Here is a 25274-nt window from a genome sequence, read left to right as displayed (position 1 = left end):
CATGCTGCTTTCCCTCCGCTCCGGTCTAACCTGCCCCGCCCACAACACGCGGATTAGCCGGGAGACCCGAGCTGCTCTGCCCTGCCATCGTTTCCTCCGTCAGCGAACCACGCGCGCGTCTGTCCGGGCAGGGACGGACAGACTAACATCACCGCTCCGAGACCGCTGGCCTCTATTCCGCACCATCTGAAAGGGTTCATTATCCTGGGGTGTCACGGGGGCGGGGGGGGGGCTGGGAGGGCCAACACCCGGGGATGTGCCGTCATCCCTGGTGATTTTTTTTTTTTTTTTAATCCTTGATGATTTGTAAGCAGTATTTTTGTGCGCTAAATTCCAAAATTGTAGTGGTTTCGTCAAACTTCAGAAACCTAATTTCTGTTAACGGTTGCGGCGTGAGACCAGAGTCTCCAGTGATAAATGGCCGCGTCTGGGTTGGCTCACATTTATTTTCCTCTGGGCAGGGGATGGTGGTGTGGCCAGCAATAGAGAGCCCCAGGATGGTGGCGGGGGACAGCGGGTAGGCCCTGGTCCAGAACCGGGGGCCGCGACCTTGGGGGGGATCGCGGGGCACTCCTAGGCCTCAGGATTTCCGTCTGCAAGCTTGGGATGGGTACTGGTCTAGATCAAGGGCTCCTGACTAGGGCTGTGCCCCAGAACCGCCCATTGGGCTTGTTAAAACGCACATGCCCAGGCCCCAGCCCTGAAGTGTCTGACTGAGTAGGCAGGTGGGGGCCTGGACCAGCACCGCATTTAAAAAAATTTTTTTTTAAAGTTTATGTATTTTGAGAGAGACAGAGAGAGCGAGTGGGAAGGGACACAGAGAGAAAATCCCAAGCAGGCTCCTCACTGTCAGCACAGAGCTCAATGTGGGGCTTGAACTCATGAACTGTGAGATCATGACCTGAGCTGAAACCAAGAGTTGGACACTCGAACCAACCGAGCCACCCAGGCGCCCCAGCACCCAGCGCTCCCAGATGACTGTGGAGCAAGGCCCTGGCTGAGAAGCATGGAACTGAACCCCGCCCCCACACCTGCTCTAACTCTCAGACACCTTCACGTCTGGGGGAAGGAATCACAATAAGCCGGCTCCTTACCCACGTTAATGAGGCCGAAAAATGCTTCAGATACCAGAGACAACCTTTTAGGCCTCTCGGGGACTTGGTTTCACTGGGTGGCCAGAAGGCCCTCCTCCTCTAGCGCACACGACCGGGGGCAGGCAGGCACAACTGCGGCTCGCGGAAGGGGGCAGGGCATGGCTCGAGCCACCCCTCAAAGTGGGCCTTTCCGCTCCCAATTTAGGGCTATCTCCCCCTGCAGGGGGGCCCGGCCAAGCTTCTCGGCTGTTCAGCCGCCCAGACGAGGGGCCGGCTTAAACGTCCACTCTGGTCTTGAGAGTAGGAACCGCACCAAAGGGAAGGTCCACCTACGGTCAGGCTTGAGGCCTCACAGGCCAGTCCCCCACCCACCGCTCTGGGGTCCCTGCAAGGAGGCAGAGGGGAAAGTGCTGGGACAGGAGCTGAGGGACGAGGGTTTGCATCTAGGACCTGCCATGTAATGTACCTGGGCGTACCGTTGTCCCTTGGAGCCCGAGTTTGCTAATCAAGCATAGCAGGATGACAAAATCCGTCTTCCGGGGCAGTGGTGAGGACTCGGTTTGAGTAGGATGGGAGGCGGGTAAAGACGCCAAGCCCAGGCCTGGTTCCCAGAAGGGGGCCCCGAGCTCACCTCTGAATATGTCACGTGGGAATGGGGTGGCCTGGGGAGAAGGCCCAGTGGTCAGGGGAGTGACCGGGTGGCGGCCCGTCCTCGGCTGCCACGGCTGCCGGTGGCCAGGCCTGGCGGGAGCCCAGTGGCCAGGTCTGCGGTGGAAGGGCTCTGCAGAGCAGGGGTTTCGTGGGGACGGGGCGGGTGTGTGTCCATACGTTGAACCCCAGAGCGAGAGAACTCAGGCCCTCAGTCTCCTCTCCGGCAGAGGGTCTGAGCTGAATCTACAGCACCGTGTGCCTCTCAATTCCAACTCAGCGGGGGCGCGGGAGCTCCGAGGACCGAGGGCCGGTTCCTGAGGCCGACCTCCTGCACTCAGACACCCCTCCCCAGCCGCGTTCATCCATGAAGGAGCTTAGGATTTATTTTCTGGCCGCTCTTTTTCAGTGTTTAGTCAAGTATATCTCCAAATAACGAAGCCTGGATGGCATTTAAAGAAGGAAATCTGATACCAACTACTTGTTCACTTGTTTAAGTCAAGGAGGGTCTAGGCCGAAGGTACGTTCTTGAGTCAAGTGCTAGGAAATGACATTATAAAAAGAGCGGTCACTAGTGGCAACATTCAGATCACACAGACCTGTTTCCGTCCGTGCTTGCCCAAATGCCTGAAAACATACACTGTTGTTTTTGTTTTCGGTTTTTTTTTTTTTTTTTTTTTTTTAAGATTAATTACTGCTACCCAGAACCCTTAGGACAATTCTTCTGAGTTTGGAAGGCAGTGGTCAAAAAAGTGGAATCCGTACCGGTTTTCTGAACTTGCAGCTCTCTTTTGGCTTGTTCCAGGATGGACTTGATTGCTTCATCGGACCCGGTCTCGGAGGCTCGGATCCGGGTCGTGATGTTACCTGCAGGGAGAAGCCATACCAATGACATCAAGCCCACCCGTGGGACAACAACCAAAAAAATCAGTGCTGCACGAAGATGTCATTCTGATCAATAGCTCCCGAGTTGAGGCTGGTGACGGTTACGGAGGCAGGCGTGGCCTCCCCTTTACCCGTATCTGCTGTGCGTGCAACTTCACAGCAGGTACTGCGGCCCCGCGCAGGAAGGGCTCCTGCTGAATCTCCCTGGTGTTATCTGGCCAGCGGGACAAGCTCTCACGTTTACCCAAACTGGACGGCACCCGTGGGCTGGGGCCAGGGAGAGCACATCACTTAATCCGGCACAAAAACAGACGAGGGATTAAAAGGCAGTGGTGCCCGTGAGCCCTTTAAACGCAGCCTCAACGGCTGACTTGGCCTGGGACTACGCTCGAGGTTCTGTGCGCCTGTGGGACGCCGGGATCGCAAAGAGCAGAGATGGGAGAGGAGGGGGCAGGGCTGAGGCTGATCGCCTATCGGTCATTTGCACGTACAAGGTGAAGAGGGTGAAGATTTAACATTTCGGCTCTATCATCCCATGCCGGGTCTTAAAAATTCGTGAACGAGGACAGAAGCCTACAGAGATTCCCTCCAGGGCAAGAATTCCGTCTCTGGGTCACAGGGGGACGCTCTGCAGAGTAGCCACGTGCACAGAGGCACCGAAGCCACTGCGGCCGGGGGCGGGGGCGGGGGGGAGCTGGCCCCAGTTCTTTCTGGAAGCCTTCCGCGTATTTTCATCCTCCACTTCCCTGCTAAGTAAGGCCACCGCCGCACCAAACCACTGCCAGACAAGCACACCGCTGGGGCGCGGCCCCTGTGAAGATGCAGCGCCCAGGAGCACAGTGGGGGTTGGCTCGCCAGGGCCCAGAGGAGAACCGATAACGACACTGGGGATCTGTCCACTCCGTAGCACCTTTAACGTATTTCAGAGTTAAAAGGAAGTACGAGGAAGCAGCAGTATCTCATTGCCTCGGTCACCTGATTTTTCTCAGAGCGGAAGTCGTTAGCTCTTGGCTGCTTCTGAGAAAACGGGGAAAGGTGTAATTTGCACCTGAGCGGGGGCTGGGCTGGTCCGGGGTGGGGGTGGGGATGGGGGCTGGTTCTTAGCGGTGCTTCCCCGCGTCACCTCTTGCGCACCCAGTAGGGTGTGGGCAGCTGGGGAGGAAGGGACCGTGCGTACTTGAACCCGTGCTTTGTTTTATACTTACTAGCTGTTTTTCCATCAGGTTCCAGGCCAGAATCACACTGCACAGTTTTAACCCAAATGCACAGCTAAGGACATGCTGCTTCCTAGGTTTTTACTAACTGCAAAGAAAAACACCTGCCTGCGACATACCTTCAGACCCATTTCTTCGTTTCGGTACTTCCTGAAATAGTCTGTTCAGGCTCTGGCCTGGATTCTCTGTTGAAAAACAAGTGTGGTAAGAACAAAACAATCAGGGGGACGGTGGCGTTGACGCTATGGGCTGTGTGACATGACGTCTGAGCCTCCTGTCACTACAGAAAGGGCTCAGGGCTTCCTGTACACCTCGGGAGGTACTAGAAACTTCGAGAGGCCCTTCCCTGGCTGGTCGGCCCGCAGAGGCCAAGGCCCTGCTGTGGAAGATCAGACAGACCTAAGGAGTGGCCCACGGCACCGAAGCCGTGAGGGTCAAAGGGAGGGGGCACCGCCTGCCGCCGAGCGCGTCGCCCACCAGCCCCCGGCACAAAGCTCACATTAATCATCCAAAGACAGTCAATTTCAGTTAACATCGCCACAGAAAGCTCGACATGCCCTGTGCAAATCGACGCTCCTGGAAGCGTCTCCCTTCCCTGTTTGCTGCGGCTCCAGTGTGTCTGGTGAGACTACCCTTCTCTACCACTGCTGGTCGAGCGGAATGATCCCGTCGTTCGGGAGGGAAGGGGATTCTTTCAATCAGGGATAGGAGTGGCTGTCATATTTGTGGAGGGTGGGGGAGGAAGGCGGATTTCATAGAGCTTTCACGGATCTTACTCAAGGCAGGCTGGTGTCTGGCTGGTTTCGGCTAAAGGAACCACACTAATGGAAGGTCACACCGGGAGAGAACTGGCCACGGGACACACCCCCCGTGTGCGTGGGAAGAGGAGGGGCACGTGGCTGCTGCTGCTGTGCTGGGGCCGGGCGCTACCCGAGGGCTCCTCCCACGCGAGGCCAGCGCCCACCGCCAATCGGACCGCTGGACGCGAAGCGCGTCGGGACGTTGTACAGGATGCGATTCCGTCCGATTTGACGGGTGGCACTTTGGTTCTGAGTTTACTACATGCGGGGGGCTGAGCGAGTGTCAGAGGCCAGGCCCCCCGTATCTGTCGGCTCCGGCTCATGCCGCCGACCTTCGGACCCCAGAGATGGTAGCGGCGAACGGAATTTTTTACCCGCTGTGACGCACGGACGTTTCAGCTCACACACACGCGCACGCGCACTCACACACAACTCCGTGCCGGGCTCGCACGCTGGCACCACCCCGCGAGAGCCTCTCACCTCTTTGTCTGCCTTGGATGCTGCGAAGAGCCAGGATGTTCTGCTCGTCCGAGAGGAACTGCTTCATCTTGTGAAAGGGCTCCTTGCCGCGAACGGTCAGTTTATTCCATGGCTTGGGCCGGGCCAGAATCTCGCTCACGGACCCTTGAGACAGTCCCAAGACATAATGTCCGAAAATGCGCTGTCCGATATTGTGCTTGATCAACTGTTCCTTCACCTGCCGGGCGATTTCCGCAGTGTCTATCTCCTCGCCCTCGGAGACGCTCCCAGCACTTTCTGACTGGCTGGGAGACGGGGCCATGCCATTTACATCTGGGCTTTGTTGTAATGGACTTTGGGAAGATATGGAGTTTGTGCTGTATGGACCTGTTGAAAAAATCACGCTTGTGCTTCCTGCTTCCTGCATGGCCTTGGAGTAGAAGGACTGCATTAGCTGTCGCTGGAGGAGAGAGTTTAGTGCAAATTTTCCCGTAGAAGCCAGGGGCAGGCTGGGGCTTGCCAGGGATGAGCTGAAAAAGTCTTGCGTTAACCCCGTTGGTGAGAACTGGTGTGTACCATTAGTATTGGAAGCCTGCTCCCCCGTGTTGCGGGGCAACTGAGGAGGAGGGGAGGCCGGCAAAGGTCCAGGACGCTGACTCTCAGGCTGGTCTTTCCCTTTTCTCCTGGCTGACCCTACAAGGAAGGGCAAACATAATGCATTATGGGGGATTCAAAAGGGAAAAAAAACCAAGACCAAAATGCAGAGTTTGCCCCACAAAAGGGAAAAAAAAAAACCAAAAAGTGCAGATTTTACAAGGGCCAATGAGGTGTGTTGGTCTGTTTTTCAATTGAATTTTTAAATTAGCCAAACGAGGCCCCCCGAAACAAGCAACATGCATTTCATGTTTGCACCTTTCTTGTACGTTGCAGCCTGGAGAGTCCCCTCGACATAGATTTAAAGTCCTAAAGTGACAAGGAGCCGGTACCACACACAGTAAAGAGTCGACAGGTCGCGGGGCCTCTGATCGGGCCGCTAGCATTCGAGCTATTACCAGAAGGGCCCCACCTGAGGAGCAGCAAACACTGACATTTTGGGACCAACGGGTTCTCTCACACCACTTGCTCTGAGGCGAATGCACTGTACCGAGTCCACTCGATCGAAGGCACGCACATTTTAAGAACGAAATATCATCGGAGCCCGAGACACGGTTAAACGGTTTACCAGCTGCCAAAACCAGAAGCAGTCAGTGACGCCACCATTTTGGGACGAGCAAAGAAAGGCTAAGGACGGGGGATGCGCTCCCAAGGAAAACCTGACGAAGGAAGAAAAGCTCCACTGAGGCTGGAAGGGCCGGGCCTCCGCAAGCAGCCCCGGAAACACCACAAGAGAGAGAGGCCGCACAACTGGGAAAAGACCAGAAAAGCCAACGTCCTCCGAGTGTCCCTCCTGGATGTCCTGCAACACTGGCTCTAACTGACCTCCGCAGGCGCTCTGCGGCCACACATCCGGCCTTGACCATCTTTAAGCGGGGCGGGGAGGGGAGGGGAGGAGCAGTGAGGAGGACCAGGAGGAGACCAAGCACTCATTAGTCAAGGCTGTCATCAACCGGTGATGTTCCCGTCATGCATCGGCCCAGACTCACGGTTCACCTTCCTCTTCCTCGACCCCCGGAAGGGACCGAGCGCGGCACGCGATGCCGTCCACCTACCGCTCAGGTCGCTGTTGGAGATGCGCAGCGCGGCATTCTCGGACTGCAGCGAGCGGTTCTTCTCCAGCAGCAGCACCTCCAGGGGCTTGGATGCGTCCTAGATGGGGCAGAGCAGGGCTCACCGTGGGGCCGGCCACCCTCCCGCTCCCCGGGGCCACCAGAACCCCACACCCCCTGCTCTGATGGCTCGTGCGCCCGACTCAGCTGACTCCGATACGATACAGAGATCTGCCTTCCCCTGAAGATGGTCACGCGCACGTGGGAAACGCTCGAGTTCGTTTCCAAAGGAATGCGTCCCAGCTGGAGCTTTTACGTCTTCTTTTACGTCCACGCGGCTTCTAGACAACTAATCATGCTCTATTCCGTCCCCACGTCCAGGGAGTCTAGACCTGTGCCCCATCGGGCATTAGAACTGGCTGTCCGAAGGTCACTGCACAGGTTGCCAGCCCCAAAGAGTCAGCTGCCGTCTGGGCATCGGGAGGGGGCTTCTGTTTGGTGCCTCAAAGCCTACGCGGCCACCAGGTAGACGATGTGCCGCTGTCACCTTGCCCCGTCCCTTTTCCACGTGAGGCAGCAGATAATAAAAGCCAGTCCATTTTGGGCGGGTCTCTGACATAATCTAAGACTGTTTTTAGCCATGTTCTTAGTGCCCGCCCGAGTTAAATCACAGTGTCACGTGAACTGAGTTACCAGTTTGGAAAACACTGACTCTTCTCTTCTTGCCTCTTTTTACATTAAAGATAACGTGCCTGAACTTGCTTAAGGTTCCTGGGAAATTGCTCGTCAGCTGCAGGTGGGAGGTTTCATAGACATTTCGAGCTCGTGATGCTCGCCCGGGGACGGACGAGTGAGCACGGCGAGCTGACCCTCGCACACACTGAAAGCAAGTGAGACCGTGTACCTGTGTCCCAGCTCCCTCGGACGGTGCAAACTCCATGGATTTCAGAATGCTGTGAAGAGCAAGGCAGAGCAGTCATTTCCCCCGCGTACCTTTGACGACCGCCACACTCACGAGCACTGACATCAGTTTCCTGCACTCCAGGAACCGAGGAACCGAGAGCTCTAACCACCTCCCTGGCAGCATCATCATCTGATAGTGTCTCTAGAATAGCTATTCAACTAGCAGTTGGCCCGCAAAAGTTTCTTGCCCAGCATGTAAATCATTCCATATGGAATCACACCAGGGCTGTTCAGAGTATAATTTTAAAGTTGAACACAGACATAACATTGTTGCAAGTGGAATGTATTTGTCAAGCGTACAGGGAATGTTAAGGTTGTAAGAAGGAAGCCAGGGAGAGAAAGCTCATCCCTCCTACCTGCTCCCGCTTGGTGCCTGGCACCTGGGCCCCGGGGGAAATGGTCAAAGAGCAAGTCCCAAGTTGGATGGCTCAAAGGCTGGTCGCAGACCTACTCTGTAGCCCCTGGCGGTGTGGGGGAGCAGGACTATTTCTCCTTTGTCCTCCTTATCACTGAAATCACTTCGTCCGGGCCTGTTTCAACAAGTCCCACAGCCGAGTTGAGTGCAGGTGCCCAGAACCACTATTTAAGGGGACACCCTTTCCTTTCTGTGAGTCCACATGGCCCCAGGAGCTCGGGAAGGTGAGTAAGAGCCTCCGTAGTCCCAGGCAGTGGGCCACCTGTGCTCTCCCAGAGTTCTTATGGCTGTGACTCTGGCCCCTGCCCTCTTTAAGCTCCACGGAAGTGTCAGGCGAGAGAGAGGGTGGTGTAAAAATGCCCAGGGCCCCAGGAGACCACGCTCTGCCATTGCCACCGTGGCAGCCAGTAAGGAGCTGACGGCTTAGTTTATCTGTGGTTATATCTTCAGAGTGGCCCTCGTCACGTAGACTAAGAAAACAGGAACGGAAGAGCAGCTGCGGGGAGGGGTGGAGCGGGGGGAGGGAACCTCATAATTTTATTTTATGGTGAGCTATTGAAAATAATAAGAACTCGGGGCCCCACTGCATCAGCCAGGAGAGAAGTGACGAGCAGTCTGGAACTTGTCTTTTTTTATGGCCTTCGTGTGCGCAACTGTATTCTTGTCTGAGATCTTTAACATCGTGTAACAAAAGACCGGAGTGAGTCTATGAGCTTAGACCCCAAATACCAGTATCTTTTCAATTTATTCAGCACATCTTTACCGATGACCTATTAGGTGCCTGGCACTCGGGAGGATCAGAGCCACTCTGCCCCTCGCCCGTGTGGACTCCGTCGGCTGTCATGTGCGTAGAAAACAAAATCCAAAGAGTGTGTGAAAGTGAAAACCTGGTGGGTCCCCCTGGCGGCAGAAACCCCATTGGGCTGGAGACGGGGTCTGTCTCAGGAGGAGTCAGTGTCTCACAAAGGCCTGGAAGGAGCAGGGTATTTTACAGACCACCAAGGTGGGCAGGGAGCCCGCGGAGGGGATGGGTATGGGGACTGAGGCGCGTGTGTGGGAGGGCACTTGGGTTGAACACATTTCAGCAGCAAAGCCATCCCAATGGGGCGTTCGGATGCAGACGTGGGGCTGAGGTGGGGCCTTGGTGCGCGCAGGTGCGACAGAAAGGGCCTCCAGGAATACGGGTGCGGTTCTGGGAGGGGCCGGGGCCGGCGTGCAGTGGCTGGGCTGGGGGCGAAGGCCTTCGCATCAGAGTTTTCTGACTCAACACTAGAAGGCACACAATGTTTCCTTTTGCGTGGGAGGAAGAGAGGGAGGAGGGGACGTGCGGACGGGAGAGGCAGATCTAGAAGGCCGGACGGGTACGTAACGAACGCCCCACGGCTGGATCTGCGTGTCGGCAGGTGTACGGGTGGCCACCGAGGGGTTGCGAGGCTGCCTGTGGCCAGAGGGGGCGAGACTGTGCGGGGAGAGCCGCGCGCGCTGGGCGTGGGGCTGGGGAGCCGCCTGCAGGCAACTCCGTTGGGAGGCCGGAAGCGTTCGTGGCCCAGCCAGGGCGATGGGAGACCTGGTGGCAAGAAGGTCGAAGAGGCCTTCCCGTGGGCATTTTTGGCAAACCCGAGGGATCAAGAATACAAAGAACAGCATGGCAAGGGGGTGTGGCCTATTTTAAAAGGAGAAGTTAAAAATATCAGCAAGAGAGAGGAGCTGGTGGGTGGGCAGGGGAGGGGGAGGGGGCCCAAGGTGCAGGGGGAGGGTCAGCCCGGAGAGGTGGGAGGGAGATGCCGGGGTCAGAGTGGGGATCCGGAGGCCAAGGGGGAGGCTGCGGGACGCCAGGAGGTCTGCGGAGGGGTTGGCGGGGAGCAGAAGGACCCTCGTTCCAGCAGCAGTGGAGAGCACAGGCCTGGAGGGCCGGGTGGCTGTCTTCGCAGTGTTTGAGGGCCCAGCCACGGAGGCAGGGACGCTCAGGGACAGACTCTGCAGCCAGACTGGGGGAGAAGAGGGCCCTTTGCACTGTGGGGGCTGCCCATGAACTCCAGGGCTGGGCGACCTTGGCGGGGGGGGGGGGGGGGGGCAGGGAGTCTGAGATGGCAGGGGGAGGCAGGGAGGCCGGGCGTGGGGAGGGGACTTCACCTTGAGAGTGTAAACGTTAGCACTGGAGGGGTGACAGGCTTTTAGCTGTTGCCTCTCGGAGGGGAAACTGGACACTGGGAGAAGAAAGTCCTGGCACCTGCAGGTGGGCAGGGGGTGGGAGGCCACGGGAACTCTTTCGACGGGAAAGCATTTCCCTGCTCTGCTCCCGTTCAGGGAACTTCTGTCTGCAACACGGCCCTGTGTTTTATAATTGCTTGAAAGGCAACGTCTCCCTTGATTCTGTGCGTGCTGGCCTACTTTAAACGCGCAGAGTTTTATGGAAAGTCCGGAGAATTCAGGCACAGGCCTGAGTGCAAACGCCCACGGCTCTGGGCGGCCCGGGGCAAGGACCCGTGGCTGGTCCCCCCACCCATTCCTGGTGCAGAGTCTCCTGAGCAAATGTCGCTGAGGAGCCCCGACTGGCGGGTGGCCGAGCAGGCGTCTCCACACTTACCTTAGTTCCTTCTTCACTTCCTCATAGTCAGCCTGTCCTTTGAGTTTTTCTTCCAGTTGCTGCAAACAGAGGAACTTTATTAGTGGCTGTGTCTGAAACAGGTGGACGGACTTGGCTACGAAACAAATGTCTGTGCCCCCCCCCCCCAAATTCGTGTATCGCATCCCGACCCCCAAGGTGGTGGTGTGAGGAGGCGGGGTCTTCAGGGGTGACGGGGGCGTGAGGGGGGAGCCCCATGGATGAGACCAGCACCCTCATCAAAGAGGCCCCGCAGAGCTCCCTTGCCCTGCTAGGAATGTGAGGACACAGTGGACGGACAGACGGCAGTCCGTGAACCAGGAGAGGAGCCCTCACCGTATGCGGAATTTGCCAGAGCCTTGATGCTGGACTTCCCAGCCTCCAGAACTCTGAGAATAAAACGTTTGTGGCTTAAACCCCTGGTTTAGGATGTTGTGTTATGGCAGCCTGTGTGGACTGGGACAGCCATCGCCGACTGCACTCCCTCTAAGCCATCCAGCCGTCCCTGAGGGGGAACACCGGCACCTAGAAATGAATGGTGGTGACACGTGGGGTCGCCTTTTGGCCCTCACGCTTCCGGTCCGGCGCGCGTGCGTGTGTGTGTGAATTGGCACGGTCGGGTGTGAATGGGCCCGCGTGCAGGCGTGGTCACACACAGTGTAGCATAAAACTTAACCGAGGTGGGACAAGGCTTTACGTAAATGGAAAACAGAACAAGAAAAGGCCATTTTGTATGAAATACCGTGAAATGGCAAACAGGACGGAGAGAAGTTCTCAGCACTTTAAAATCAGCGCATGGCTTTTCCCGAAATATATTAGGCAAGCTGACACAGGCAGTCAGTCGCATGTCAACACCTCTGGCGGGGACCCTGCTGACAAGGGGTTCGAGCCCTTCGTCGTGGAGCGCTGGCATCGGGAAAGAAGAGCATTTGTACTCCTAGACCCCCCGCCCCCCCATATGTGGGCATTTTAGGAGTGGAGACCCATTGAGCTGGTCGGTCTTTCTGTCGGAATCCCACGGGAGGACCCTCGGAGGGCAGCTGGCCAGCAGGGCCAAGGCGGGGCACAGCCGACTCCCTGGCCCTCGAGTGCCCTTCAGAGGGAGGGTGAGGTGACACGCTCCCCTGACAGGATGACACTCTGACATGCTCCATCAGGGTCTGCGAACTCATGGGGCATTGATGTAATCAGTTTGCACAGAGCTCTGCAGGGCTTTCTTGCCAGGAGAGGCCGTTAGCTGTGGGTGGTGGGCAGAGGGCGCGCTCCTCCGTGACGGTGTTTGGACTAGTTTGCTTTTGACCCCCCGCAAAGGGCAGGAGACAGACCCGGCTGGGGCAGGGGATGGCAGACGATTTAGCAGGTTTCCGGGCCTGGGGGGGAATCGACAGCGCCTTCCCATCTACAGGGTTCTGTGTGGCCAGCCACGACCACAGCTATAGTTTAAGTCCGGCCGAGAATGTTCTAGAGTTTGGGGAGGACATGCCCATCCGGCCCATCGGGCCGGATGCTCAAACTGCATCTCAATCTGCCTGCTGTTCAAGGATTCGGGTGTTCTGTAAGCTAAACTCATTTCGCTCCTCTTTTCCTGTGGTCTTTGCTGGCAGTTTCTTGTGTATTTCCATGGTGTAAAACTGCTCTGCCCTAGTTCCTTTTTATGACCCCTTGTCAACTTCCTAACGGTTTCTCGTCCTAGTCAAACGGCGTCCTAGTCAAATGGGGGTAGCATGCAGTCACATTCCCACACCAGGGTCCCTGCAGGTGCTCTTGAAGAAGCGGTTATTTCACTCCCCTACGATCGCGTGCAGGGAGCACTCCCAGACAAAAGGTGATCTGGCACCAGGCCGGAGGTCAGGGAGGCTGGATTTGGGACACACGCACAACTTGGTCGTGTTCAGGGAACGCGAGACAGACAGGAGGGAGGGCAGGGAGAGGGGAAAATACGGAGCGCTTCCGAACCCGGTGCGGCACGGAACCTGGAGTCAGTTCCGTCACTCCTGGGCTGGACACCTTGGGGCTCGGTAATGAGTATTTCATCTGTGAAATACAGGAAGGGCAACAACAGCCTCAAAGGGCCAACCAGAAGAGCACGGGGCAAGGTCCTGGTGCAGACGAGGCGCCACAGGGCCTTTGATGTGGGGCTGTCATCACGGCCCAGCCTCCCAGGGAGCATGGCTTTGCAGACCTGTGATGGGCCCTAATTAGAAGGTTTTAGGACTGGAGCTGTGTAACTTGGTCGGATGTCACATTTTTCGCTGAGAACTGAATAGCTTTTGCTGAAATCTGTCACCCCCTGGGGGCATCTTAATCAAGAAGAACCCAAGACCGCATCTGTAAACCTCTGATGTTCATTTCTTCGGGCAGATGATTGGATGCGGGCTGGCGGGGCCGCCTGACAGAGCCTGTCCTGACCCGTGAGCACCTCGAGCCCGTCTTCACCACGGTCTCTGGCGAGTGCGATGTCCCCAGAGCCATACTCGTAGTGGCGTGAAGGGGCAGGAGGCACACGGCCTGTGGTACCAGATATGCCCACCGTGGAAAAAAGATCAATGGTCCTCTGCTTGGGCTTCAGACCAGAAACTCCCTGCTGGGTGCCTGCAAAGTCTAGTTTCCAAAACTCTCAATCTGGAAAGGCAACAGGTGCTCCGTCTGTCGTTCTCTGTGGAGGAAGGCTCCGCTCTGATTTCGCTGGTGCTCCTCGGGGTGGGCCGGGTTCCGTGCCCCAAACGCGATCTCATTTAACGGTGGCATCGCTTCTGCAGAGGTGGCTGTCTGCCCAGAGAGCAAACGTGTCACTGGGTTCTACCATCAGACCTAGTTAGAGCAGAGGCCGGCCGCACCTGTCGGTAATTCCAGGAGGAACCGAGAAGGTGCGTGTGCTGAGGCCAGACCAGGCGCTCACTGGAAGCCTGGGCTCCGGAGCCCGACAGGTCAGGGCCAAGGCCTGGCTCTGCCACTTAGTTGCAGGGTGACCTTTAACAAGACACTGAACTCAGTTTCTTCATGTATAAAACGGGGGTCTTGGTGCACACGGTATAGTGGTTTGGCGAGGACTGGAGGAAATAATGCTAAGTGCTTGGCACGCGGCAAAATGCTTCGCAAATGGTTGTTACCGTTACCGTGGTTGCTAGGACTTTAACCCTGGGGGGTGGTACTGAATGGACTGTATGATTCTGGAAGGGACTCTCCGGTTCTGAATCCAGGGGCTCCCCTTATGGAGTTCTCCACATCCCAGCTCCCCGGCAGACCCACGGAGGAGGAGCACGGGTGCCCGGGGCAGCGCTGGCCGTGAAGTGCCGGTGGCAGGCAGGCAGCGCATCTAGTGTGTGCAGCATCTGGGAACCAGGGTATCTTCCCGAAAAGGTGCTTGGCGAAGGAACCTGCCTGGGCTTTAACAGAGAGGTGAGAAAAGGTCAAGGGTCAGAGATGGGCTGCTGGCCCACTCCTGGCCTGCAAGGGTGTTCCCTTGGGTGAGGGGCTCACGCCTGTAGGGCCTCACGCTCCTCATCTGGACGACGGGTTTTCAAAGGGCCGCGGCGAGGACACGCAGGACACACAAGTGCCCCTCTGAGAGGACCACGTGACGTGGGTCACGTCCGTTCAGTGACAGGGAGCACACACGTCGTTCCGGGAGCTCAGGAGGTGCTCGTCAAATTATCTTGAATTGCTAGACGAATTAATTATCCAGAGGAAGTGCTTAAGAACCTGGCTAAGCCTTGAAGAATTAAAGAAATTTAATTTGAAACGCAAGGCATTCCGGCGTGTGGCAGACGGGTGCCACGTTTATGAAAGACGCCTCTTACTCAAGTTCTGACACGCCTGCCCCCTGTTTTAGGGCTGCCAAATGAAGGGGCCTCTGAGGGAAAGACCCTCGGCAAGGCCCTTCTTCTGGCCGGCACAGCAGGGGTCGGGCAGTAACATATCTCTGCCCCAACATAGACAGTGGGCCGGTCAGGTGGGGGCACTGCCGTGGGCAGACACCTCCGTCTTTCCTCCAGGGATGGTCAGAGCCAGGCTTTCAGCCGTGTTTTCTTAGGAGCGACAGCACCGGCCAGGGGCATCAGGGTGTGACCCCTGTCTTCACGGGGACCACCAGTCACAAATGAGGAGGTGTGACTGGGCTCCCGGTCCAGGGCGGTGGCGGTGGGGGGGGCGGCAGGGTCTGAGGCCCAGCCCCTCAGGTAGACACTGCATGTCTGAGGTCCAGGCTTAGGATTCCACCTGCATGGGGAGCCCGTTTGGTCTCCACGGTTCCTACGCGAATTTAGGATCTACAGATGCTGGGGGTGGCGGGGTGGGGGGAAGCCCAGAGGGCCCGCGGGCACAAGGCCAGGCCGTGGAGGGGGAGTGACAGTTATACTGGAGGGCTCGCTCCCGGCACGGGTCACTGCCAGTTTCCACGAGCTGTGGTCCAGGTGTGACCTGGGCAGCCAACTCCTTCTCACGGAATGGCGCCATCACAGACCAGGAGGGCCCAGGCTCCGTGCTCAGGCCGCCTGGACATTGCCCGTCATGGTCAGCTAGGTGTGCCGCGATCCGGGGCGGCCTGCAGGTGAAACGCCTCGGTCCATCTCCAGGTGGCACCAGGGCCACCTTTGCCCTCCTCTTCCCTACGGAAACCTCCTTCTTTCCTCTCCCTGACTCTGTGCTCACACCGTCTTCAAGATCCAGCCAGGACAAGGCTGTGGGGAGCTCGGTCCCGGGCTCCCTGCTGTCGGGACGTTTGAGGTTCGGGCTCGCCTGTGCCATCCAGGCTAAGTCAGTCCTGCTGGCGGGCAGGCGCGTGCACGGGCCTCTCTTCACCTCAGTGACCTCCTCCGTGAGACCGGATCACCATCACGCCTGCTCGTGTGGTGAGCCCGAGACATCGATGGGACGCTCACCGAAAACAGGACGGAAGGCGGCCTCAGCGCAGAGTAAATCCGCTGCCGGGCGAGGGAACCTACGTGCCAAAGAGGCAGCGTCCAGGATCAAAGGCACCAAGTGAGTCTACGGAAGTGGTTGTTTCTTTTTTCCTGGCCCAACCCCCCGAGGGACAAAGCAAGCTCCACGGTGGCTCAGCAGAACCTTGCAGGAGATGGGGGTGAGGGGAACAGAGAGTTGGGGAGGCATGTGGTTTGGAGACAGCCTCCCCCAGGTGATGCTAATACACCTGCCTACCACCCCCTTAGTGGGAAGTACTCATCTTTAAAAAATATACCTTTTCCTAATGGGAGAATGGCATTCTTTTAGCTAGCCTTTCTTACAAATAGCCATTTTAAATGGAAGCTATTTATCGGGAGCTTTATTTTCTGTGCTTTAGCAAGTAGACTGCAGGTGACTGCCTAATTATACTGCCTCCGTATTGAAGTGCTCCAACAGAAGACCACAGAATAGAGTTATCGAAAATAGCTGGCTTGTAATGGCAGTCGGGTTAGTTCATTAATTACAAATACGGAATTGGCCCGGACAAGTGGCACTGTGCTTGAGCACTTGTCAGATGAGACAGGAAGAAACATCACCCACGTCTGAGCGCGTTTCGCCGTCTAAGACTAGAGGGTATGCCGCTGCGCGTGGAGAGCGATGCGTTTAGGGTGAATCTGGCTCGAGAAAGCAGAGCACGGCGGGAAGAGAGACTGGAAAACATCCACCTGTCCATTTATCCTCACACGGTTGCCAATCGATCGTCGAGGCAAAGGGAGGAAATACTGGTTGCGAGAGATGGAGAGTTTCAAGGTGTCAGAGAAAGCGAACCAGTGAGTCCCCAGATACGGTCCATTTCAGTGCTACCACCAAGAAGTACTGTACTGGTCGAGAAACCCCAAGAAGCCGCAGCGTAAAGGCTCTGCCCGTTATGCCTTGTGCCCTGTGGGATCAGCCCCACACCCCACCAGTGACTGCCATCAGGCACAGGAGCATCTGTCTCAAAGACCATTGCCAACATGCATGGCAAAACCACGCCCGATGTCAAGCAGCTGAGCCGGGCCGGAAGCCTCAGCATCCTCAAGCGGCGGTCCCGATTCGAGCCCCACGCGCCGCGTCCCAGGGTCCCCCAGAACTGAACGACACGGCCCAAGAAGGAACAGGCTGCGGCGGGGCGGGAGAGGGAGGAGGAAGAAAGGAAAGCCCCAGGGCAAGCTCAGGTGCGGCTCCTGGCTGCTTCCGAGGGACGGCTGCTGGGTCGGAGACCTGCCCCCTGCCACCACTGCGGAAGCAGCAAGCTGCCCATTTGACAGGTCTCATTCCTATTTTCTTCATAATTGTATTGCTGTTTAGTTTAGATTTGAGACTATAAATTATACACATTAGGAAAAAAAAAAAAAAAGCCCCGGGAAGGGAACTGGTTCAATTAACCTCGTTCCTTTGGGTGAGGGAGGCATAGACGCGTTCTTTGGGGGATGCTGATGCCTTTTGCGTGCGGGTTCAATATTGGGGAGATCTTCACTCCTGGTGACAAGGGGTTAAGATAATTAGAATCAGAGTCTTGTTACTAGAGGATATGTTTTGATTATTAGATCAGATGAAGATAAGGGAGCGGTAATTTTGGAAGAAGTATTGCCAAATTGTTTCATTAACTGCACCGTATTAAAGAATTCCCCCAAGATACGGATAAAGAACATTAATTTGTGAAACTGCGTTTCATTTTTTTTTTTGAGAAGGCAAACATTAAAACGTTAACTGATTTAGAAGAAATTGCTCTATAATAAAAAATGTAAGGTCTATAGCCTCCCTCTCATAGTCAAATGCGGGATTGTATCTGAGTCAGACCCCTTAACTGTAACAAAGGAGAGGAAGGCAAATTATCTAATAATAATGCCACTGCTGGGGTCAGAAATGGCTATAACATGAGAAAATTAAATTTAATCTGGAAATAAAAAATGAGTGCTCGCTGGGCAGGCTGATGGGAGAGTAAGAAACTCAGAAGAAACAAATGCCACGGGCTGATGACAAATGTGACCGGGTCCTCAACCCTCTCCCCAAAGTCGGCAGGACCGGCTCTTCCGAGGGGCCCAGGCACCCAGTGGTTCCTCGGACAGTGAGTGAAATCCACCCCGAAGGGGCCAGGAAAAGACCAGGGGGGAGGTACGGTGGGGGCCCTGAGTCGGCAAGGTCAGGCCGGCGAGCTGACGGGAGCACAGAACCCGTTGGAAACTCCGCTCTGGGTCAGAGACATGGTCGTGCGCTGGGAAGGAAAAAGTCAGTTTTTTAAAAAAAATCCAAACGGGCCTAACTACGCCCTGGAAGTACTTTCTGTAAGAAAAAGTTTTCCTGATGTTTTTGTATAACTCATCTGGACGTACTGCATTTAGTATACGGACGGCTGTGCTCGGCCGTCATTCATGTGCTCTGCACACACAAGCGGGGCAGGGCGGGAGGCCCGGGAGGGCATCGCCCAGGCTGGGGAGGCACGGCGGAGTGGGGGCACATCTGGCCCAGGAGCTGGGCCCACACGTCACTAGTCCTGTCACAGCGTCAAACAAGCTACCTCCGAGGCCCCATGGCTCTCTGGCGCACCACAAACCTAGGGTGCGAGGATTACCTTCACGTTACGTTAGCTGCAACAGGCTGGAAATAAATCAAGTGCAATTATTTTTAAAAAGTATACTAAGAGGTTGGCAGAGCTGGACAAAGGGCACGTCTGTACAGACAGCTTGTGACCAACCCTTCACCAGCAAGTGCACCGAGTGGCAGTCTGACATCCCGGGCCGGGAAGCATGGCCACGGGTGGGCGCGGGATGGGGCCTTCTACCAAGCGCTGCCTGCAAGGGATGGCCCATCGAGGGCAGTGCCGTCCAGGCAAGAGCTGGTAAGGGTTCAAAGGCACTCTCCCCGTCTTGGGCCCCAGGACCCTGCTTCTAGCTCCCTCACGGAGGCTCAAGGTGGCCCTACTTGCGGTCAGTTCCAGACAAGATGCTCTCCAGAAAGATCTGACCGCCCCGGTGTACCCAGGCTTCTGACAGACGTGTCCAGGGGATCCTCACTGTTCCCACCGGAGGGAAAAACGCTTGTTGACGGTTGGAGTTCAGACCAAGAAAAACCTAAGCGGTCACTTTGGCTTCCTGACGGAGAACAAATTCTCACCGTGACCCGTGCAGACTGCAAACATGAGATCTACTCATTCCAACAGCCAAGACGGGGCAAACGAATAAGGTGGCTTCTGGGACAAGGGCTCCCGCCACGGTCACTACACCCGGCACGTGCCCCCGATGCCGGGGTCAGAAGCAACCCACCGAGGGGCTGTGGGTGTCAGAGGGGAGCCAGAAGCGCCGCGCCAGTCGCCCCCCCACCCCCACCCCCGGGGCCGTGTGCGGAGGAAGGCGGGGCAGCGGGCAGGCGCGCAGGTCCAGCCCTCCCTCGGCCCGCGGCCCCCTCGGCGCCCTTACTTTGAGCGTGCTGTTCTTGGCACTCAGCTGCTGCTCGAGCTGGGAGATCTGGCTGGCCGAGTTCTCCCGCAGCTTCGTGAGGCTGGCCTGGAGTCTCTGCACGTCCTCCACCAGCTGGGCGATCTCCCGCTCTTTGGCGGCCAACTCCACTTCCAGGCTGGAGCGGGTCAGCACCTCTATGGCCTGCTCCTGCGGAGGAGAAAGGAAATGACAAAGCCCCCCGGGGTTCGGGCAGGGCTTGGGCAAGAACACGCAGGTGGAGGGATGCGGATGGTGAGCTCAGGGTGAGGCGTGACCTCCTGCCTCCGCCCGGACCCGCCAACACCCTCCCTGCACCACCTTCCTGTCTGCACGGCAAATGCGCCTGGATTCGGCCGGCGGACAAGGATTTACTGGGTGCCCACCAGGAGCCGGGTGTACAGTGAGCACAGGACAACGGTCCCTGTTGTTACGGAGCATCCAGCCAGCGGGAGGAGGCTGGGGATGCGAGCCGCATCAGACGTGTTGGCTGATAGCATAAGCGTGTTGGGCGGCAACCAGGCCATCAGGAGACTGAGGCGGGGGCGGGGCCCGGGGTCAGACTTGGGCTAGGTGGTGAGGTTTTACTGATTTGCATTTTTTTAAAGTTTATTTATTTTTGAGAGAGAGCACGCACGTGCATGCAAGTGGGGGAGGGGCAGAGAGAGAGAGAAAGAGACAGAGACAGAGACAGAGACGCCTAAGCAGGCTCTGCACCACCAGCGCAGAGCCTGACAGGGGGCTTGGACCCACAGACCGTGAGATCATGACCCGAGCCAGAATCAAGAGTCAGAGGCTTAACGGCCTGAGCCACCCCGGTGCCCCGGCACTGGGGTTTTAATAAGATGGTCAGGAAAAGCCCCGTTGACATTGTGACACCTGCGCAAAGATCTGAATAAGGTGACAGAAAGGGTCCAGCTGTGTGCTGGGGGCATGAGCGGGGGAGGGGCAGACAGAGAGGGAGAGAGAATCCCAAGCAGGCTCTACACTGCCAGCACAGAGCCCGACGCGGGGCTCCAGACCCACGAGCCGTGAGATCATGCCCTGAACTGAAACCAAGAGTCAGACACTCAATTGACCGAGCCGCCTGGGTGCCCCCACTTCACGGGGATGGAAAACACTAGCGGCTACAGCCCCAGCTGGCAGGTGCAGCCAATCCATCCCACGCACGATGCGCTGGTCACCGACTTCTCACGTTGGGGGACAGCCCGTCCTCAGGGAAATAATTTTTCATATCTACTGCCCCCTCCCCAGGAAATTAAGGACTTTTGTCACTTAAGAATGTCAAATTCTGTGTGTAAAGGAATGACTCTTTTCTGTTCCTTTGGTTTGTGTCGTATTATAAAGTGGGTTCATTTCCTCCTGACTTCTGGCAGACGTGCACATGGCCCTAGCGAGCGTCTTCCCGCCAGCTTATTTAAAGGGTGCGTGCTGTCCAGATCAGCTCTGTCCAGAGTGTGCTCCGTGGCCTGGTGCCAGCTCACAGACTGTTGCTGATACAGTGAGACACGCAGAGAAATGCAGAGTGAGCATTTAGAAACTTGTACAGCAGTTCGCCACGGCTGTGACGCTCTTACTGTCTTTTGTAAAACCATCGGTCTGCAACGGATCGGCAGTGAATAAGCAAACAAGCCGTCCTTGGCCACAGAGAGTTTGGGGAGCACCACGCCAGCCAACAACCAAGGTCAGGAGCCACGGGGACCCGAGACAAGTCCTCCTGGGCAATGCCAGGGGTTAGGGCCCGGGACACTAGTGACAGGAACACCTGGGAGCCGTGAGAGGGAGAGGCGGGGGTGGAGGGTTGGCAGGAGTTGTCAGAAGGAAGAGGGGCTCCATTTGAGGGTGGGGGCACCACAGGAGGGCAGAGAGGTCAGAAAAAGCAGGGACAGGGCATAAGGGGGAGTGACTAATGCCGAGGCCAGCTTGAAAAGGACTGAGCCTGCTGCCAGGCTCAGTGACCGACTGCTCAGAAGGGTGGCCAGAGGCGCCTTGAGGTGGCGGGCTTGGGGACACAATGCAAGGGATATCTGGGGAGGTCAGACTTATGGGGGGTAACTGAGCCACAATATCTAATTTATTTATCAATTTTCCAACCTGAGGGATGCCAGCCATAACAACGGTTTCGAGTGCTCTTAGGGAAAGCTGGTAAAACAAGCCAAATCGGGGGATCCGGGATTTTAAACGGGCAAGTGCAAGTTCACAGACCAGGGATCAGTGGCTCACATGATATGTGTAAAAACAGCAGCTCTCACTGCTGAACCTGGATTCAGGCTGGGGACCTGGGGGCAGGCAGTCCCAGAGGGCCATCTACTCAACGCCAGGGTCCTAGTCTGGCCTGGCCACAAGCTGGCCGTGTGAGACCTTGGGCACATCAACTATGTCTCAGGCACCCAGGCCAGATTCCTCATTCATAACACAGCCAAAGCCATTTGTGTCTTACATAAGCTAAATGAGATGAGATCATCCACCCAAATCAGTAAGACCTTGGAAATGAGACAGAAGAGAGCATTCTACTTGAAGCCCAAACGTGGCTCACTTCCTGGCTGTCCCATCATGAAGACACACGGGAGATAGGAAGAAGCAGACAAGGGCCCAGGAGACGGTCACAAGGAGGGTCAGCACCGCCGGCTCCCTCGTGTCCGTCTGGGCCTCGATTCAGCTGCACCCGAATCACTTGGGGGCTTCGGAAAATGTATGGGTTCTGGGCTCAACCCTGGAGACACAGGCTCAGGGAGTGTGGGGTAGGACCCAGGAAACTCCCCGGTGAGTCTGATGGGGTTCAGGGTCAGGACCCTGGCTCGGACAAACCTCTCAAGGAAGGAACAGAAACTGACTTCTCCAAGTCTGACAAGAGGCCCGGGTGGGCACCACAACCAGGTCCCCAGGGTCTGTCCCAGCAGGGACGTACCCACGGCTCTGGGCTTCCACGACCCAGAGGGGGTCCTACGCTCTTCATGGGTGCCAGGTCTTGGGGGTGGGGGCTCTGACAGCTCAGGAGCCAGGATAGGATGTGAAAATACTCTGCAGAGTCTAAAAACATTACAGGGACACCCGGGTGGCTCAGTCGGTTGAATGTCTGACTTTGGCTCAGGTCTCGATCCGAGGTTTGTGAATTTGAGCCCCACGTCGGGCTTTGTGCTGACAGCATGGAGCCCACTTCAGATTCTCTGTCCTCCTCTCTCTGCCCCTCTTCCACTTGCACTCTCTCTAAACTAAACATTAACAAAATAAACATTATAAAAAGAGGGTGCCTGGGTGGTTCAGTCAGTTAAGTGTCTGACTCTTGATTTCAGCTCAAGGTCATGGTCTCACAGTTTTGTGAGTCTGAGGCCCACGTGGGGCTCTGGAGCTGGCGGCACGGAGCCCGCTTGGGATTCTCTCTGCCCTTCCCCCACTCACGCGGTCTCTGTCTCTCTCCAAAACAAAAACAAAAACAAAACAACAACAACAAAAAAAACAACTTAAATGAACATAAAAGCAGAAGCTATTGGTGGAGGACCCCAATGAGTTATGTCCCTTTGAACCCCGTTCACCTCCCCTCTCTCCCCAGCTGCCTGCGTCTGAGTCCTGGATAAGCTACGTAATGACCTCTTTTCTCCGGCGGCCGTTTCCATATCAAATAGGGGCGAGATGCCAGAGCCCCATGCAAGACAGGGAAAATCAGGGAAAACCGAACTGTGAAACGAAGGTGCACCTAGGACCCGAGACTCACAGACAGATGCCTGACCTAGGCAAATACCTTACTTACATTTACTCCCGCAGGGGAAAGATGAGGCCGCAGGGACCTCAGTTTTACTCCTCTTTCCTACCGACCCCCCGTATTTCTGCCAACACCAAGTGGCCAAAGTAGGCAGACTGCATCCGGTAGAGTCACCCGGTAGGTTCACCTGCCTGATGCGTTTTCTACTGTTACGGTTTGTTTAGGTTCGAGGGGTGGCCTGAGGTGGTGTCCCAGAGCCCTGGACTAATACTGGTCCGTAACTACTTGACAAAGGACCTGAATACGTCCCGTCTCATTCAAAGCACACGAAGGAGAGTAGCTTGACGTGGGGGAGAAAGAATGCGTTCCGGAGTAGGACAGCTTAGGATCAAGTTCTGCTTGGGCGTTTTCTAGCTCTGTGACCTTGGGTACATCACTTAACTCCTCTGAGCCCGTTCCCTTACTTGTAAAACGAGGATAATAAAACCTGCCTCTAATGACTGCGGTGTCTTGAGGCATAAACGAGACAACCATATAAAGCCCCAGGGAGGCCCCTCACGCAGAGCTAGAGCTCGCCGAGAGACGGCTCAGCTTCCAGAACGGGCGATTCCGTTAAGACACCCAACGGATCGGTTTTGGCTTTTGCTAGATCTATAGACTCTACTGTTTCTCTGCCGAGTCCTGCCAGCCAAGCCCAACAGATATTTTCCCGCTGGCCCCGTTTCCTATGTTTGCTCCCCGACCGGCTGGGGCTGGGGCTGGAGCTACTGGGAACACACACCCGGGGGGAGCCCTGGCAGGCCCGCTCCTGGAAGGCTGAACCGGAGCCATGTAAACACTGCACTTAGCCCATGATGAAGTGTTTAAGCGCCTCAAGGACCCACAACTGACTCTACCTGCAAAAACATTCATTTCCTCCTGAAATGTTTTGGTTGCTACAGTCCAGGATGGTGCCAGAAAGCCCTTCAATCAAAAACCTTTAGCTCAGGAGCCCCGTGTAGACACGGAGGATGGACAGCTTTCTCGAGAGAACCCAAGGTGACCACAGAGGCTGAGAGACGCCAAACCGGCTCCTTCCTCGAGGGCTTCCCCTTGCCTCAGCGTGGCGCTGGGTCCAGGGAGGTACGCTTGGATCAGGGGACGGTGACAGAGCCCGTGGGACACTTCAGGTAAAATTAATATCAGGGTCCGTGAAGTTGGGATGGCCCCTTGAGTGAAGAATTTTTCTGTTTTCGGAAACACTTAAATCGTGTTTTAGTTAATATTAATTAATTAATATTATTATTTTAAGTGATTTTTAAAAATGTTTATTTCTGAGAGAGGGAGAGCGCGCGCAAGTGGGGGAGGGACAGAGAGAGCGGGACAGAGCATGCGAGGTGGGCTCACTGATAGCTGAGAGTCCAACGCGGGGCTTGAACTCATGAACCGTGAGATCACGTCCTGAGCCAAGTCGGACATTTAACCGACTGAGTCATCAGGCGCCCTTAATTAATTAATTTTAAAAATTAAACGTTAACTTAAGGAAAGAATATGAAAACCCATTCTTTTTTTTTTTTTTAATTTTTTTAACGCTCATTTTTTTTGAGAGAGAGAGATGGAGTGTGAGCAGGGGAGGGGCACAGAGAGAGGGAGACACAGAATCCGAAGCAGGCTCCAGGCTCTGAGCTGTCAGCACAGAGCCGGACGTGGGGCACGAACCCATGAACTGTGAGATCATGACCTGAGCCGAAGTTGGATACTTAACCAACTGAGCCAACTGGGTGTCCGAAAATCCATTCATAAAAAGGGGTCCTAGCACTAAAACTAGGTTTGCTCCTAGGGAATAATTTTACAAAGACCCAGTCGAGGCCTGGCTTAGCCCCTGCGGGGCCCAGCGTTCTGGGGCAAGGGGTTCACAGTCCAGAACTTCCGCTTCCTCATCTAGGTAAAGAAATGAAACACCCGCCTCACAGGTGAATAGAAGAATGGCTGTCTGACCGACGTGTGAGTTATCACAGCAGCAAGGCTCCTGGTTAGACTGTGCCCTCTCTGGAAGGGCCTGGCGCCTCCCCCCCCACCCCCCTGCTCTCCCACCGTCCACTGCGGGTCCTGGCACACGGCAGGCACCCTGTAACTCTTTGTTAAAGAAAAGGACACTTATAAGCATAATTCACCCACCACAGGTGACAGGAGCTGAAGGGCCTCAGGGCCACTCACTCCTACTCTGCACACGAGGACACTGACGCTGCACAAGTTTGACTACCTGAGGTCTGTGAGTAAACAGGTTACGAGTCAGCGCTTTGAACCCAGGGTTCCCGGATCAGAGATGGTGAGGCCAGCCGCAGTAAGAGGAACCGTTGAAGCCGAATGACACAGATTACAGGTCAGGCCTTGTTCTAAGCTATTTGCTCGTAAGAATGTCCTGGAA

The 25274-nt window shown here is 56.1% G+C and overlaps 1 protein-coding gene across 9 annotated transcripts in view; it reads right to left on the bottom strand.

Annotated features, from left to right (window-relative positions):
- Nucleotides 1-25274, bottom strand: part of CUX1 (cut like homeobox 1) — a 377056-nt gene that overhangs the window by 67469 nt on the left and 284313 nt on the right. For 4 of the 9 annotated variants that reach the window (XM_043559788.1, XM_043559786.1, XM_043559783.1 and 1 more), the window contains exons 11-17: nucleotides 19150-19338; nucleotides 10772-10830; nucleotides 7711-7759; nucleotides 6810-6906; nucleotides 5122-5793; nucleotides 3961-4026; nucleotides 2508-2609 (exon numbers count right to left, since the gene is read on the bottom strand). In XM_043559788.1, coding sequence (XP_043415723.1) covers nucleotides 2508-2609; nucleotides 3961-4026; nucleotides 5122-5793; nucleotides 6810-6906; nucleotides 7711-7759; nucleotides 10772-10830; nucleotides 19150-19338 — 1234 coding nt within the window. The remainder of the gene's footprint in view (nucleotides 1-2507; nucleotides 2610-3960; nucleotides 4027-5121; nucleotides 5794-6809; nucleotides 6907-7710; nucleotides 7760-10771; nucleotides 10831-19149; nucleotides 19339-25274) is intronic. The other 5 variants (XM_043559787.1, XM_043559784.1, XM_043559789.1 and 2 more) reach the window with 3 other exon arrangements.

This window comes from Prionailurus bengalensis, chromosome E3 (genome assembly GCF_016509475.1).
Source record: "Prionailurus bengalensis isolate Pbe53 chromosome E3, Fcat_Pben_1.1_paternal_pri, whole genome shotgun sequence".
NCBI lineage: Eukaryota > Metazoa > Chordata > Mammalia > Carnivora > Felidae > Prionailurus > Prionailurus bengalensis.
Note: the sequence above shows the minus strand (reverse complement) of the source record. Positions and strands in the feature narration are given on the sequence as shown.